The sequence below is a fragment of the Chlorocebus sabaeus genome, chromosome 21 (assembly GCF_047675955.1).
Source record: "Chlorocebus sabaeus isolate Y175 chromosome 21, mChlSab1.0.hap1, whole genome shotgun sequence".
Lineage (NCBI taxonomy): Eukaryota > Metazoa > Chordata > Mammalia > Primates > Cercopithecidae > Chlorocebus > Chlorocebus sabaeus.
In genome coordinates, this window is record NC_132924.1 from 105,192,491 (window position 1) to 105,208,796 (window position 16,306).

At 47.6% G+C, this 16,306-nt stretch overlaps 1 protein-coding gene across 1 annotated transcript in view; it reads right to left on the reverse strand.

Moving 5' to 3' along the window:
* PLXNA4 (plexin A4) overlaps positions 1–16,306 on the reverse strand; it is a 449,849-nt gene that overhangs the window by 66,114 nt on the left and 367,429 nt on the right. Inside the window, exons 11-14 of the mRNA XM_007982959.3 lie at positions 13,198–13,294; positions 12,516–12,706; positions 8,401–8,552; positions 3,975–4,092 (exon numbers count right to left, since the gene is read on the reverse strand). Coding sequence (XP_007981150.1) covers positions 3,975–4,092; positions 8,401–8,552; positions 12,516–12,706; positions 13,198–13,294 — 558 coding nt within the window. The remainder of the gene's footprint in view (positions 1–3,974; positions 4,093–8,400; positions 8,553–12,515; positions 12,707–13,197; positions 13,295–16,306) is intronic.

Genomic DNA, 16,306 nt, shown 5'->3' on the forward strand with positions numbered 1-16,306 from the left:
TCACCACCCACCCTCTTCCCTCTCCCTCCTGTTCCCATCTTTTGGTGTACTACTTTGTCAGACCTTATGCTGGGAACAGCCTCCCACCACTTCAGATCCACATGGAAAATTATATTCTATTTGTATTATACAAATCCCATCTTTCCCTCCAGCTGCTTCTAGGAAACCTCCCTTAATGCCCTAAATTCAATCACACCCCTCTACAGGGTAAGAACAATCACACAGGCAAGACTGGACCCTTCCTGAGGGCAGATGGAACTTTCCAATGTGTAGCACACAGGCTTATTATAAGAATAAAAGCAGAGAGCTGAGTGCATTGGCACACAGGAGCCACACAGGAAACGCCCTTTCTCCTAGGTCAGGGGGCCTCAGCCCAGCTTGCATCTCAGAATTACCCAGGATCCATAGCATTGGGTTTAATTAGTCCTGGCAGGAGGCAGGGAGAGGTCCAGGGCGTTTTGTTTAATGCCCGTCCCGCCCCAGGAGACTCTCCTTTGTCGGGAGGTTTAGCGCTGCCTATGCACTGTGGGGCTCCCAAAGAAAGGAGGGTCCTGGGCTGATCTTTGATGGAGCCTCAGCGGTGGGGGCCTGACTGGAAATGCAGAGCAGAGGCAGAGAGTCTTAAAGGAAGCATCAGCTTAATGAGGCGGAGGTGACTCTCGCCCTGTCGACTGTGTCCTCCAGGGTCCCTGCCAAGGAACCCTGCTCTGGGCAGGTGGCTGGCCAAGGCAAGTGGCTCCCAAGACAGATTGGTTTGATAAGAGGAGCAGGGCGCAAAGAGGACCCCCTGAGTGGTGTGATGCAGGCAGATGTCTGGAGTCCCAGGAAGTGGGGTGAGGCACAGGGCCTGTGGGTATCCACAGCTCAGGACTGTGCATTCACAGACCGAGGACAGGGTCCCAAGCACAGGTTTGACGAATAAGGGGGATACGGCTCGTGCAACCAGAAGGAGACAGAGAAGGTAAGGTGGCAAACAATGGAAAGGCTGGCAAAATAGGATTGAATGGGGAAGCAGACAGAGGAGCCCGGACAATGTCTTACAGGGAGGGGAGCCTTGGCTCTTTTTGAGGTGGAAGCTGATATGATGGTAAATGGATTACAACAGAGAAAAGCAAGGGAAGGATTTAAGGAGGCTATTGTTATGGCAAAGAGAATGGGAAAAGGAAGACTCCAGGACATGGTGATGGATGGATGTCAGGAATGAAGGTATGCTGAGCCACAGTCCAGCAGGATTGCAGGCCTAGGGGATGGACCACTGATGGGAATGGGCAAGCGAGGAGGATGCACTGTTTATGGGAGCCGACAGCCTGGGTAGGCCACGTGGAGATATGGCTGGATAGCCAGGTGGTGGTGGCCTTGATTGAGCCAGAGGAGTGAGGGGCCTGACTGGGGATGCAGGGCAGAGGCAGCTAAGGTTCAAAAGAAGCATCAGCTTAATAAGTTGGAGGTGGCTCTAGCCCTGTCCACTCTATCATTCAGGATCACTGCCAAGAACCTCAGGATGGAAAGCTGCTCTGGGCAGTGGCTGACCAAGGAAGTCCAGTGTTTGCTTTGGCCATGCAGCAGTTTCCTCCCATTTTACTTTGGCTGCCAGGAATTTTCAAAGCCAGATTTCTTGCCCAATTTTAGCAAATACCTGGTGAATGTCATCCCTCCTCTCTCCATCTCTCTCTCTCTCTCTCTCTGTCTCTATGTCTATATCATATACAATATATATATACACACACATACACACACATGCATACTTTATATACAAATATATATATACATTTCTCATTAGTTGTCTTAATGTCTACTGGGTTCCCCTTGGAAATTCCGTCATATGCTTTCAGAAGAAGGTGGTGGGTACAAATCCTAAACAAATAAGGAAAATGACTCTTCCATGAACCCCATTATATGCGCATGTTATACTCATTTTATGAATTCCCATGTGCATTCAGTGACACCCAACTGCATCCAGGGGGTGTTTGGCCCTCGGAGAGCAGAGGTGGAGCAGATGCAGCTGCAGTCCCAGTCATGGTGCCGCACTACACTCATGTTTCTCTAAGATTTGGCCCTGACTACATTCAAGTCTGTGTCAAGTACTGGAGCTCAGTTGCTTTCACCTTCCCTTCTAGACTGTGGGCCTCCTGAGGGAGGTGCTGTGTTGGAACTTATTCCTCATCCTAACCCCCACAGCCAGAACCATCAAGTCATAAAATCCAACTCAATTAAACAAGCACTCATTAAATAATCTAGTGAGAGGCATTGTGTAAGGCGATCAATGGCTGTCAGTTGAAGAAGAAAGGAGGAGGAGGAAGGAAGATGAGATAAGGAGGGAGGGAGGAGGGATGGAAGCAAAGAAAGGAGGAAGAAAGGAAGGGAGGGAGAAAGGGATCAAGGAAGGAAGGAAGGAAGGGAGAGAGGAAGGAAGGGAGAGAGGAAGGAAGGAGAGAGAGAGGGAGGCAATGGGGGAAAAGGAGGAAAGAGGGAGAGAGAGAGGAAGGAGAATGAATGCCAAATTCCCCATGACATATTTCAGGGCATTTCATGGCCAGGCATAAAATCCATCACTTCAGGCTTCCAGCTTCCAAAAGCAGCTCAGAATCATGAGGAAATTATACCATTACAGCTGTCATTAATCTGAGAGGTTTAGTTTTTAAAATGATGGGTGTGTGCAGCAGGGATTGTGTTCATGTCTCCACCATCTCCATAATCACAAGGCTGAGAGATTCCAAAAGCCTCTGTCCCATAGAACTACTTGTCAGCCAGCCTTTGATGAGAGGTTCCAGGCAGGAAGGAATTTAAGGACTGGGGAGAGATCCTCAGAGAGGCCATGGAATGGGGAAGGGGGTGCTAGGGTGAGAGAGGTGAGGGCAATGGTGTGGGTAGGGGGCAATGGTGTGGGTAGAGGGAAATGCATTGGGGATGCAGGTGAGTGGTGGGCAGGGGTTAATGAGGTCATCAAATAGGGATAATGGTGAGTGGGTGCTATGGTTTGAATGCATCTTCCAAAGTCATGTCTTGAAAGCTTAATCCCCAATTAAACAGTGTTGAGATGCTGGACTTTTAAGAGGTGATTAGTTCACAAGGGCTCTGCCCTCATGAATGGATTAATGTTACTATCAGAGGAACATGCTTATTATCAAAGAGGGGATTTGTTATGAAAGGGAGTTCTACCCTCTCCGCTCATGCTCTCTTGTATGTAGTCTCCTGACTTTTCACTTTCTGCCACAAGGTGACGCAGCAAGAAGGCACTTGCCAGATGCAGGCCCTAGATCTTGGACTTCTCAGCCTCCAGAACAAGCAATCAAATAAATGACTTGTCTCTATCAATTACCCAGTCTCAGACATTCTTCTATAGCAGCAGTAAACAGACTAAGACATTGGGGTGAGGGAGAAGTGTGAGGGCGATAGGATGGCACAATGGGCCATGAGTGTGCAGGAATGGGTCAGAAAATGGAAGCAATGGTGGCAACCACAGAAATAATAAAACAAATGATACTAGAAGTCATAAATACATTGATGTAATTTTCCACAAGATCATGGGGTTGATACTATTATTATCCTCATTTTATAAATGAAGAAACTGAGGCAAAAACAAAGTGTTGAGCAATTTGCCCACGTTCACCCAGTTAGTAAGTGGAAGAGCCAGGGATCAAATCCCAGGAGTTGCCTTTTGAAGTCCAAGCTCTTGCCTACCTACTGTGCTACACTGCCATGTACCCATCTGGGGACTCTGGGCCCTGAGAGCTAAAGCAACTTATCTGAAACCACACAGCCAGGCACAGCAAAGTCTGGATTTGAATCCAGGTCTTCCAGACTTCAAAGGCTGTGCTCTCACTCACCATCAGACAGGATTCTCATGAACTGAAGGAGGTTGCAGGGCAGGCCCTTGCCCTGGGTTTGCCCACAGAGCTCTAGAGGGGCCCAGCAATCATGGTAATGAGCTCTGTGGCCTTTACCCAGCCAGATCACTGCTGGTCAAGACTCACCATGAAGTAATAGAGCTGCGAGGACCGGGCCATGAATTCAGGCCGACACACAGCCACGCAGATCTCCACGAAGCCTGCGTGCTGGCTGGGCTTGGCCTCCCCCATCTCACACACGATCCTGCGGGGAGGATAGGAGAAATTCCATGGGTCACAGGACTTCCAGCCAAGACCCTGCACCCCACAGCATCTACCCAGGTCCCTTTCTCCACAGTAGGATCTCAGGGATGGCCAGGTAGGGGAGGAAGGAGAAGATACCCTAATTCCTCCTAGCAGGGTCTTCTCCTTAATTGTCAGGCAGTGAGGAAACTTGACCTATGGGATATCCTTTGAGCGAGCCTAGAAGAGGGTCCCTTTGTTAATGACTCTAGATGTTCAGTCTCTAATTCATGATTATCTACTCAGTTGTCAACTAGACTGGCGGATATGTTCTAGTCAAAACCCTTGGGAAATAGGACTGGCAGAGTCCAGAGAGGCAAAGTGACTTATCCAAGGGCTGCAGCAAGTCAAACCAGAACTTGGAGCGACCTAAGGTTTTCTGGTCCCCACCTGGGAGCTTTCTGCTCCCAATGATTGGGCTACCTCAGTGAAGTGCTTTTGCTTCCCAGCCAGCCCCAGCTTCCAGGCCAGGTGAGGGGATAATTGAGTGAGTGTGTATGTGTGTGTGTATGTGTGTGTGTGTGTATGCATGTGTGAACTTTTTCCTTTCTAAAAATATTTATTGCTTCGATTACAAAATTTTGTTTATACCTTTTTAAAAATAATCCAACAGTCAAACAGTACAGAGTATGGCAGTAAAAAGTGAGGGCCTCATTCTTCTTAAGACTTAAAACTATATATATACTTAAAACTTAAGTGTGTGTGTGTGTGTATATATATATCTTTGCAGACATAATAAATATATATGTGTATATATATCTATGTATATATGTATATGTATTCTTCATTTTACAAATGAAGAAACTGGGGCAAAGGAAAGTTAGGCAACTTGCCCAATATATATCTTTGCATACACATACACACATATACATACGCACATATGTATATTTATATTTGTATTTCATATGCAGGCACACATAAGCATAAATGTGTTTTTACATATATATACAATTACACTTATAAACATACATATGTAAGGAAAGATATATGTGTTTTTTAAAATAAAAGCAAAACATAACATATCCACTACTATAAACACTTTCATTTTTGCTCAGCACAATAGCGTGGACCTTCCTTCCCATCTCTATAGACACAGCTTGACATTTTTCTTTTCAGTAGCCTCACAGTGTCTCCTCTGATGATTGCACTATCATTTACACAACCATCTTCCTATTGAACGTTTAGTTGTCCTGATTTTTCTGCTACTCCAAATTATTCTGCAAAATGAACCAACTGACACACACATCCTTAGACACTGTATAGTAGGATAGATTTCTATGGAGGGAAACTGTTGGGTCAGTTTGCGTATTTAATATTTGGTAGGTAGAGCCAAATAATGTTCCAAGAAGTCTGGACCATGCACTTTTATCGATGGTCTGCTCTTTCGCCAACACCAGATATGAACAATCCAATGGGGGGGAATCTCATTTTAATTTTAATTTTTAGTTCACAAATTATGAGTGAGGTTTCATATTTTTTCACATGAGTGTGTTTTTAAAATCTCATATAGCCTTTCCTTTGACTTTTCTGGTGAAGCCCTCTTTCTTGCTGATAGATTGTCTGAATTAGGAGTATTAACTTTTGTCTGTTATAAATATTGCAATGATTTTCTCCTTGTTTGTCATCTTTCAACTGTGGTTCCAATGTCTTTTGCCACACTAAAGTTTAAAAGCACCTGTGTGGTTAAGTTGGTTGTTCTTTACTTTGTGGCTTCTATGTTTTATGTTTCTCTTAGAAACAACTTTTGAGTAAGGTTCCAGAACAAGTAATACCTTGCTATTCAGATCACATAATTAATGCATGTTTGGTGTTTAAAAAAAATAGAAAGTACATAAAAGCACTTGTCATACTTACATACCCCCCAGTTGCACCATTCAGAATGTAATTTTCATAAGACCATGGAGTAGATGCCATTATTATCCTCATTTTATAAATGAAGAAATGGAGGCAAATAAAATGTTGAGCAACTTGCTCACATTCACCCAGTTAGTAAGTGGCAGAGCCAGAGCTCCAGTCCCAGGAATCTCCTTGTAAAGTCCAAGTTCTTGCCTATGTACCATGCCACACTGCCTTGTACCCACGTGAAATATCCAGTGTCAACGTTTTGGTGTTTCTGTGGCCAGTCTTAATTTTCTTTTACAAAACTGATTCGAAACTCTATATTATGCTTGTAACCTGTGTTCCAAGAACCTGTGTTCTCACTTAATATACTTTGAGTATATGCCTGGTCATGATTCTTCTATAATATCAGATTTAATGGCTGTGTAGTTTTCTTTCCTGTGCTTATACAATAATTTATTGAATTGACGAATTCCCTGTTTTTACACATGTAAATCACTTCTGAGTTTTTACTATTATAAATAAGGCTGAAATAAGCATTCTTGAAAATAAATAGTTGTGTATTCTGGTTTAGAGAAAGTTCTAGAAGTGTGATGGCCAGGCTAAAGGCCTTTGACCCACATTTCCAAATCTCCTTCCAGAAAGTTTGTCCCAATTTCCCCGTGCACCATGAGTGAAGGAGTCAGCTACTTCTCATGCCTCTCCTGCACTGGGCATTAACTTTCACAAACCACTCCCTAGTGTTTTAATTTGCATTTCATTGATTACTACTGCTGTTAAACATTTATTTTTCGTATGACTTTTGGTTCTTTTTTAATCTCATAGATTGTACGTTCAAGCTCTTTGATCATTTTGTGATCTTTGCCTTTTATTTATAAAAGCTCTTTATATATAAAGAAAAAGTATTTATTAACTGTAATAGGATGTAACCAGACTCCCAGTTTATCATTCACATTTTTATTTTGCTTGTAATGATTTTTGATGCACAAGTTTTAAGGTTTTAAGTACTCAAATCCCCTAATCTTTTTCTTTATAATTTCCTCTGTTGCAGTTACACTTTGCACAAGTTCGCCTTCTTGAAATCAAGTAAATTTCCACCTGCATTTTCTTCTAATCCTTTCACAGTTTCATTTTTTAAACGTAACTCTTTAATCCATCTGGAATTTATTTTGGTGTATAATGTGGAATAAGGATCTGCTATTGTACTTTTTCCAGAGAGTTAACCAGCATCAATTATTGAATGATCTTTCCTTGGGTGATTTGAAATATCACCTCTATTACAAACTAAATTTGTATGCATCAGCATTCTTTTTCTGGGTCCTCTATCTTACTTTACTGATCTAAATGGTATCACATTATTTTAATCATGTGGCTTCATTAATACTTTTGATATCTAGATATGTAAATCCAAAGTAGGATATTTAAAATTCCTCAAATCACAATATATTAGCAGTGGCCTAGTTTGGTGTCATTCCAGAAAGGTGTCAGAAAGTTGAAAGAGCCATAGAAAGATCTTTTGGTAACTAACTGGTGATGGACCAGAGAGGTGAGTCCTACCAAGACTAGATCCTTAAACCATCTGATCTGCTATGAGCATCTTGGGGAGACCTCATGGAAATCAGGAGCAATTGAGGATGGCGGTAGTGATAGTTCAGAATCAGTAAACCTAGGCAAGACCCAAGCAGAAATGGAAACTGCACTCACATACCTAGGGGAGGCCTTGCGAAGAGTCAATAATTTATGCATACAGCACAAGTGACAAGATTTCACTCCAGGAGGTGCAACAAAGACGGTATGGAATAGAGATTCTATAGTGCTGGTAAACATTTTCATAGTTGTGTTTGCTGGGCTGGAAGATGGTGCTTACTTATTTACAAGGCCATGCATGATTTACGAACCTCCTCTACTAGATGGGTTACAGGTCAGGGTCATTTGTTGAATGACCTATTCAGTGGGCCAGCAGACTTTCAAAGAGAAAAATAATCTAAGGCACCCACAGCCTGAGAGTGGTGTGAATTTCATCATCAGTTTCCACAGAGAGTAGCACAGGATCAGTGCTGGGAGGGGGGGGATGTGAGTGGGAAGTTGGGGAGAGCAGAAGGAATTGGACTCATACTTCTCTTGCAGATTTTCATTTTGTTTTGTCCCCCTTCCTTCCGTGCAGCCTTATACCCCAAGCAGGTAACGGTCACCTTTCTCTCCCAGCTATTTCTCCTTTTCCTCTCTACACTTTCCCCAGTATGGCAGCTAGCTAGCTGAGCAGGCAGGGAGTTGTGGGAGTCCACCCTCCAACTCTAGAGTATTAGGGTGATTCTCCTTTTTTTTCCCCCACAACAAGCTCTGAGAGCACCTAGTTGCTGACCAGGACATCCCTAATACTAACCTGTCTTCCCTCCCCTGTTCCTCCTGTGCTTTGGGCAACTTCACTTACTGTTCTGCAGGGATGTAACCATCCACCAAAGGGCTGCACTCCACACCAGCCACCTTGACATGGGAGGCGATGTCGCGAAATTCCAGGCCCAGGTTCTCCCCTCGGATAGTGACCTTGGTGCCTCCTTCTCGAGGGCCTGTCACTGGGATTATCTAGAGGCAGGAAAAGAAGTAATTAGACAGACACCAAGATACTGCCATCACTCACTTGCTGATGAGGCCAGGAGAGGCTGCTGGCTCTTCTCTCATCTGCCCCAGAGTCCCTGAGTGGCTCGAAGTCCCCAAGGGCACCCAAATCCTGGGTAATCAATGTATAGTAGCTTCTAGGAAAACAGTCCGTGTTTGTGTGTGTCCCTAGGAACAATATTCAAAGCCTATGGTACATCTTCCCATTTCATAGAAGAAGAGAGGAGGGGATGGAACGTGACCAGCAATGCTACTGGGTGATTCATAGAAAACTGGAATTCATGCCTTCTAGCATTTGCTTGTGTTGGTTCTACTCTCAAGGAAAATAAAAACCCTTGCTATCCACCCGGAGCCCTCTACACCTATGTGACCCTACCCACCTCTCAAGATGCTTCTCAAATGACACTGCCCCGCAACCCTGTGTTCTTCCTCTCTCCACTTAAATTCCAAGATACCTTCTTTGTGACACTTACATGGCAACAATTCTTTGTGCCTGTCCCTCATCCTTCCCACTCCAAGCCCCTTGCTCCTCCGATCCTGAGTCTCTAGGAGCAGGTCTGTCTCACTCCTCCTTGTGGGATTTTCAGTAACATTACAATCTTTATGTCTTGCATTGTCACTGTAATAAAACCTACAACTGTCCAAACATCTTTCCGGAATTATTATCAGCATTTGTCACAACTCCTTGGCCTTTGCTGTTTGGCCTGGTACCACATGGATTTAGGTTTAATTTAAATTTTATCCTCATACACAGGTCAAAGTGTACTGGCTTTCTCTCCTAAATCCATGTCAAAAACCCATGATTAAAATGTGAGGACTCAACATCCAAGTGCCTGCTTTGAGGTGGGGGCTGTAGAGTTAACACAATCTCATCCTGGTGTTTCATGGGCCAGAGAAAGGCGTGCTTCCATTCCTGGCACCTGTGAGCACCAGCACCTGGACCTTAGCCAATGTCAGCAGGATTAGGATGGAAGGAGCCCAGAGATTCTATCTCTATTCCTTTCCAGCATATCCTACTCTCCTCAACCCTGCAGGACCACAAGTGGGAATTCCAACCTGGGGTGAGGGTGAGAGGAGGAGGAAGCAAAAGAAACTAGGCTGTGCTGCCCTCCCCACCAAGTGGCAACTTCTCCAGGTGAGACTGCTTACCTGCCACAGTCAAGCTATCTCCCACCTCCTACACATCCCCGTGAGGGTGCCTGTGATTGTGAGTGAGTGCATGCAGGGTGTGAGCCTGTGTATAACTGTATTCCCATTGCAGTGGAAAAACAGCTTCCCTGGAGACATAGGCCCATTTCTATGAGAGGGACGTGGACAGACATGGGGAAGGTTGGAGGGAGAGTCTGTGTTCTTCCCAAGTGTCTGCCTGGCCAGTCCCCAAAGTGCCACTGGCACCTTGCAGTGGTGTCCCCATGATATTCTAGCCCTGGCTTGTCATACTGAAAAAGGAATTTTATCTCTGGCCCACTCCTTAGTTCCCCAGGTTCCCCTAGGGCCAACACCAGTATGGAGGCAGTAAATAGCCTCTGTCACAGGGAGATTTGTTTAATTTGCCATCTCCTCCCTGTGATTTTCTTGGACCCAGGCCAAGAAGAAAGCAAGTTCCACCGATAGCACCAGACACACTGCCATACACAGCAGCCCCCTGGGTTGGTTTCTTGTTGAGGGCTCTGGGAGGAGCTGTTCCACAGAGGAGGTGTGAGGGTGAGGGGTGGGGACCGGGAAGGGAGGACATGGGCCCCAGTGTGGGGTTGGGGGTAGTGGAGACAGGAGAGGTCCACCTGTCCTCCTATCCCAGATCATTCTGTAGGTTAATTCTGCAAATATTTCCTCCAAGTCTGAGAATCACTGTTTAGATTCCTACCATGCAAGAGACTGAAGTGGGGACTGAGAGAAACTCTCAGAGCCTATACAGCCAGGAAGGTGGAGGATAAAGGATCTGAAGCATGGGGCACATTTTGAGGGCCACCCCAAGGGGCTGCTTTGCTGGGTGAGGCTGTTCATCCACAAAACCCAATAATCTTGCTTTCACACATCCCTGGTGCACATGCACAATTTGTGAGTGGGGGTGTGAAGTCTCACCATTGTAGTGGAGGAGAACAATAACCTAGGAGAACATTGCTCAGGAGACCTGGGATTCAGGACCATGTTACTGACACTTTGGTTAGAGTATGTGTGCCTCTCTGAGCATTAGCCTCTGTCTGGAAGAGAATAATAACCTGATGATAACCCTGGCCTTGGGAGACATTATGGGTTTGAACTGTGTTTCCACCAAAGTCACAGGGAGAAGTCCTAGCCCCAGTGTCTCAGAATGTGTCCTTATTTGAAGACAGGGTCTTTACAGAGACAATTAAATTTGAAGGAGACGTTAGGATGGGCTTTGGTACAATATGATCTAATGAAAAAGGGAAATTTGGCCACAGAGAAATGCACAGAGAGAAGACAATGGGAAGCCACAAAGGGAGAAGATGGTCATCTCCAAGCCAAGGACAGAGATGGGGAACAGATACTTCCCTCACAGTCCTCAGGAGGAACCGACCCTGCTAAAACCTTGACCTTGACTGTCTACCTCCTGAACTACAGGATGATCCATTTCTGTCATGCAAGCTGCCTAGTCTGCAGTACCTTGTGACAGCAGCCCTGGGACTCCAATAGAACAGGTGGTTGTTTGGACAAGGTAAGGGGTATAAAGGTGCGGTGCAACTATTAGCCATCACACAAACATATGGCCTATATTTTTGCCTGCCACTGTTAAGTGATCATATACTGTGTGCATTTGTGAAACTGTGCACAAAGCCTGGTACCAGTTCGTCCTCACTGTTCACTGAGGCAGAGACTTGAGTCTTTATCTTCTCTCCTTCCCCCTCTTCCAGCTGCTTCATAATCCTGACCAGCATCCACAATGGTAAAGAGCTATTGAGCACCTACTATGTGCTCAGCCCTGAGCTGGAGGCACAGATGCCATGGTGCCACAGATGCCATGGTGCCATGGGGGAGGAGCATGTGGAGAGAGAGATGCAGCCCTCTTTTTTATTTTAAGAGGGAGCAAGGGACTCCGGCCATGCTGGAAGAGTAGAGGAGTTGGAGGAGAAGAGACAGGACTACTTAAGTTAACTCCAGGGGCAGTAATTTCCTTGGCTTAGACATCCCTGGGAATGATTTTATCAATGATGATGAGTGAGGAGGAGCCTGGTGAGATCCCCATGCGCTGGGCCCAGAGCGAGGTACCTTGCCTGCAGGTACGCATGAAATTCTTCCAACTCCTGTGTAAGTGGGATGCTGAGGCCCACCACACATGTGAGGAAGGTGAGGTGTAGAGATAGTAGCCACACCTAGGTACCCAGCAAACAGCTGGTGGAGCCTGGATTCAAACCCTGTTCTCTGGGACCCAGTGTCTGCATATTTAGCTCTTCCCTGTGTTTCTCCCTGGGTCTTCGTTCCATGGCCTGTGTCCCGTTGGTCCCCCTAAACTGTGCTCCATCTTACGGCTCAGGGCTTGTTTTGGTGGAGTTCGAAGTCCTCTCTGTTGTGACCTTCTTTACCTCCCCAGAGCCGGGCTGTGCCCCAACGCCCATGCAACCTCCAACCATGGGCTGACACTTGGTGAGGGTGCCACCGGTGGAACTTCAGGCCTTGCCACTGAGGCTCTTAGAGACAAAGGAAGGGGCTGGCAAGGACTGAGTCCTTCCTGACCCAGCTCCTCGGAGATTCCAACAGGAGAGTCGAGCCCCAACAAGAGTCTCTGATCCAAGCCTAAGCTTCTAGGGAAGCCATGAAGGAAAACTAGGGCACCACCCAGCCAGGAGGAGCAAACAAGTCCACCCGGTGACCACTGGGTGACTGACACCATGGCTGGGCAGAGTTTCCACAGGGTGTGGTGCAGAGCCTGGAGCCTGTCCATCTGGAGTAGGAGGCCCGACCCCGGCTTACCTCTGTGATGCGGGGGTTTGTGCACTTGCTGTTGGCACCAGACAGCTCCAGCCACCGGCTCTCCTGGGCAGGGCAGTGCTGGCGCAGGGTACACTGGCCCGGACTCTGGCACCAGCCACATGCGAAGTCTGGGTCAGCCTTGAGGCATAGCCCACAGCTCTCGCGCATGGCTCCACACTTGTAGAGGTGAACTGCAGAGGGGAAGGGCAAGGGCAAGGGCAAGGGGTGCTTGGGAACGGCAGTGGGGACAGGAGGGGCCCAGAGAGGGACAAAGAGTGCAGTCCCAGCCTGGGACAATGGGGCACAAAGGCAGCTTTGCCCCGTTAGCCATTCTGATGCAAAAAAGAACCAGAAAGAAAGTCCAGGCCAGAGCAGAGGGACTGAAATGGGAAGCTCTGGGAACTCTGTTCACTCAGCACTCAGCAGCCCTTCCCAGGAAGTCCTCTGCACGCCACCTCCTCCCAGAAGCCACCAGCCCAGGTCAAGCTGTACAGAGCCCATGCTCAAGAAGTAACGGAGAAGCACAGATGGTGGAGAGGCTGTGAGGGAGGGGCTCAGAGGGAGAGGGACAGCCACCAGGAGGCGGGGGCAGAATGACACCTGCGAGAATGCAGGGCAGCTCCTTCCCTCTCTACCCCGTCCCTTCCCCTCCCTCCCTTGCCAGGCCCCAGCCCTTCCACACCTTTATTCTGAGCTGGGTTGTCAATGTTGAAATGCCCATTCCACACGACTGTCAACTCCACAGGCAGGTTGTTGATCTCCATCCCTTCATAAGAATACTGCAGCCAGGTCGGGGAGGAGGAAAGAAGAAAGTGGGTCACAGAGAGTTCTAGAGAGGGCCCAAAGGATCAGCCTAGGGCTGTTAAGAGCTCATGGGCTAAGGACTGGCCAAGACTGTGCCTGTGTGCCTGTGTCTACCTGTGTGCACACAAGTATGCGCAGGCACATGTGGGTACAGGCAGGGAAGTGTATATTAGAGGGGGTGGAAGATAACACAGGGGTGGGCCAGGCCTCCAAGCACACCCCTGTGGATGCCAGCTCAAGGAGCAGATGGGAGCAAGCCACTAGGTCATCTCCTGTGGGTCTCAGGCAGGAGGCCTGTTCCCACCCCCCGGGCTTTCCTGAGAGGTAAAACTGAGGGAAGAGTCCACTTCCTCCCGGGCTGCCCAGGGAAACCCTGGTCCCTAGGCCCTCCCAAGTCTGCAATTAGGTTGGGGAACTCTAATTTCCAGGAAATGTCCAGGATAGGTGGATGCTTTTCCAAAGACCTGGGGAGGGGTGATCACTTCCCAGGCAAGATGGTGGTTGCAGAGACTAAGAAATGAGGGAGCTACACCCTAGGGGGATGAGAGGCTAGAGGTTAAGAGAAAAGAGGACTAGATGGGAGCTTGTTGGTGAGGGGGGAAATCCTGAGGACCCTGGAGGGCAAATATGGGCATCTGGGCCTGGATGCTGCAGGTAGTCACCAGCTCAAAGCCAGGCTCACACCCAGATTCCTGTTGTGCTCCTGTCCTTTGAGGGCCCCTCAGGGTCCTGCTCCCCTGCCTGGCTAAGAGATAGGAGGTGAAGGGTGGAGAGAAGAGGGAAGTGCTGGCTTGAAGATGCTAGTGGAGGGGGCAGTCCCTAGGCATGATGGCCCCTAGTCTGCCTTCCCATAGCAGACCTGTCTCAGTCCCCAGAGAAAGAGGGTTAGCAGAGGAACTTAGAGTCCACCCTGGGCAGCAATTTCCAACACCTACCTGGTGATTTTCTCATTATTCTACCCGACTCTGCTCGCCACATGGGGCGGGATGGAGGAATGGAATTGGGACAGATTTTCTGCATAGGAGGGGCTGAGGCCTGGCAATTTGTTGAAAGAGGTTAGTCCAGACGACCAGGTTTGAAGTTATGTTTGCAGAACCCATGGGCTCTTTTAATTCAAATTTAATTTGAATTAAAAATTTGGAGGGCTTCACTAGGGTGATGTTGACGGGTATCACGGGAGGCTGCTGAGGCTTCCTCCTCCAAGTTGGCCACGGCACCTTCATGGAGAGGGAGGGTGGCCACAGGACGTGGGAAAACACATCTGAGAAGAATCTCAGAGGGCTACTGTCCACATCTCTGCCTCTGGGCAGGGACAGGTCTGCACCCTGTTTGTAGGAGCTTCTAAAGGAGACGTTATAATCCTCAATGCAGGAAATCACCCTAAATTCCTGAGTTACGGAATGTTCTCCCATGAGAACAGACTGTGACTTGATGTTGCCCTCATACAGCAACCGCAGGAGGACATGCCTCCAGTCACTTCCGGCCCTGCCCTAGTGTCCAGAGTTCTAACTCCCTCCCTGGTGACGTGTGCCATGGCCAGAGAGCCACGTTCGTTGTTTGTCCCACAATGGATGCACTGCATCCCCCTCATTGAATCTGTCTTGTGAACAATGGCTCTGGGGCCAGGGCCAGGGTCCAAGCTCACAGAGTAAAGCAAAGGTTCCTAGCCCTGCAGAAACCACAGTGGAGACTTTGATCCTCATAGAACTCAATCATCAACTCCCCACAGGTTGTCTCTGCAGCTGGGTCAGGCTGGGTGGTCCTAAGTTTCCTGAAAACCTCTTCTACTTTAGACTGGTGGTTCTTAGTGTGGTCTATGGACTCCTTCATCAGAACCACCCAGGGGGTCTACTAAAATGCAGATGCCAGGGCCCATCCCAGATCTGCCAGACTGGAATCTCTGGAGATGGGGAGCATTTTGAGAACTACCCTGTGATTCTGGTGCTGATTAAAGAGTTAAGAGAATCTCTGTAGTCTGTTAGAAGTAGGGAGGTAGATGGACTGCCCCTGTGGAGGGAGAAGGGTATAAGAGGGGGATGACCTCCCTCCCTCCCTTCCTCCCTCCTTCTGTGTGTGTGTGTGTGTGTGTATGAGAGAGAGAGAGAGGGAGGGAGAGAGAGAGAGAGAGAGAGAGAACTTCCAGACTTCCAATTCCCTCCTCCAGCCACATTCAATTTCTTCCCATCCTTCCCATCTCTCTCCTTGAAGGTCCCAGTGGGGAAAGGTGATCCCAACAGGCTTCAAGCTGCTGTCTGCATGACTCTGGGCAGGGCTGGCTGTTCCACCCCAAGCTGAGCACCATTTGATCACCTGGAGGCAGTGCTGGGGTGGGCAGAGCTCTGACCTTTAGGAGGGATACTGGCAGTGGCTATGTCAGGATGGGAGCCTGGCTTCTGCTTTCAGGCCTGGGTCTGGCCAAGACACAAAGTGGAAGCAGCAGGTGGTGACCAGGAGTGTGTTAGCCAAAGATCAATAAATCCTCAAGCCCCCTCTCAGGAAGGACCTGACATCCCACAGAGAGGAAGGCAAAGAATCCTACATACGTATGCATGTGAGCATCTGTGTACACAAATGTGTTTATGTGCATGCTGACTTGAGGAGAGGTTAGCACACATCTCCATGTTATCTGTGTCCATAAATGCACACGCACATAGACACACAGACACACACAGTTCCACAAAGTGGTTCTGCCAGTGACCAGCTATGTGAAGTGAGCAGATAATCCAAGTCTTAGTTTCCCCATTGGTAAAGTGGGAATTCAAAGCAGTTCACATCTCCTTGGATTGGGGTAAGGATTCAAGATCAAGCACAGCATGCTCTGAGCATAGTATCTGTCATATAGTCTAAGCACTCAAATGTGATTTTGTATTTTACTCTATGTGCATACAGTTGGGGATGCTATGCAAAACTATATTCGTGTTGCCTATGTTTATGTTTGTGCAGAAAAATAATAGTAGCCATGCATCGAGTGTTTCTGTGCCAGACCC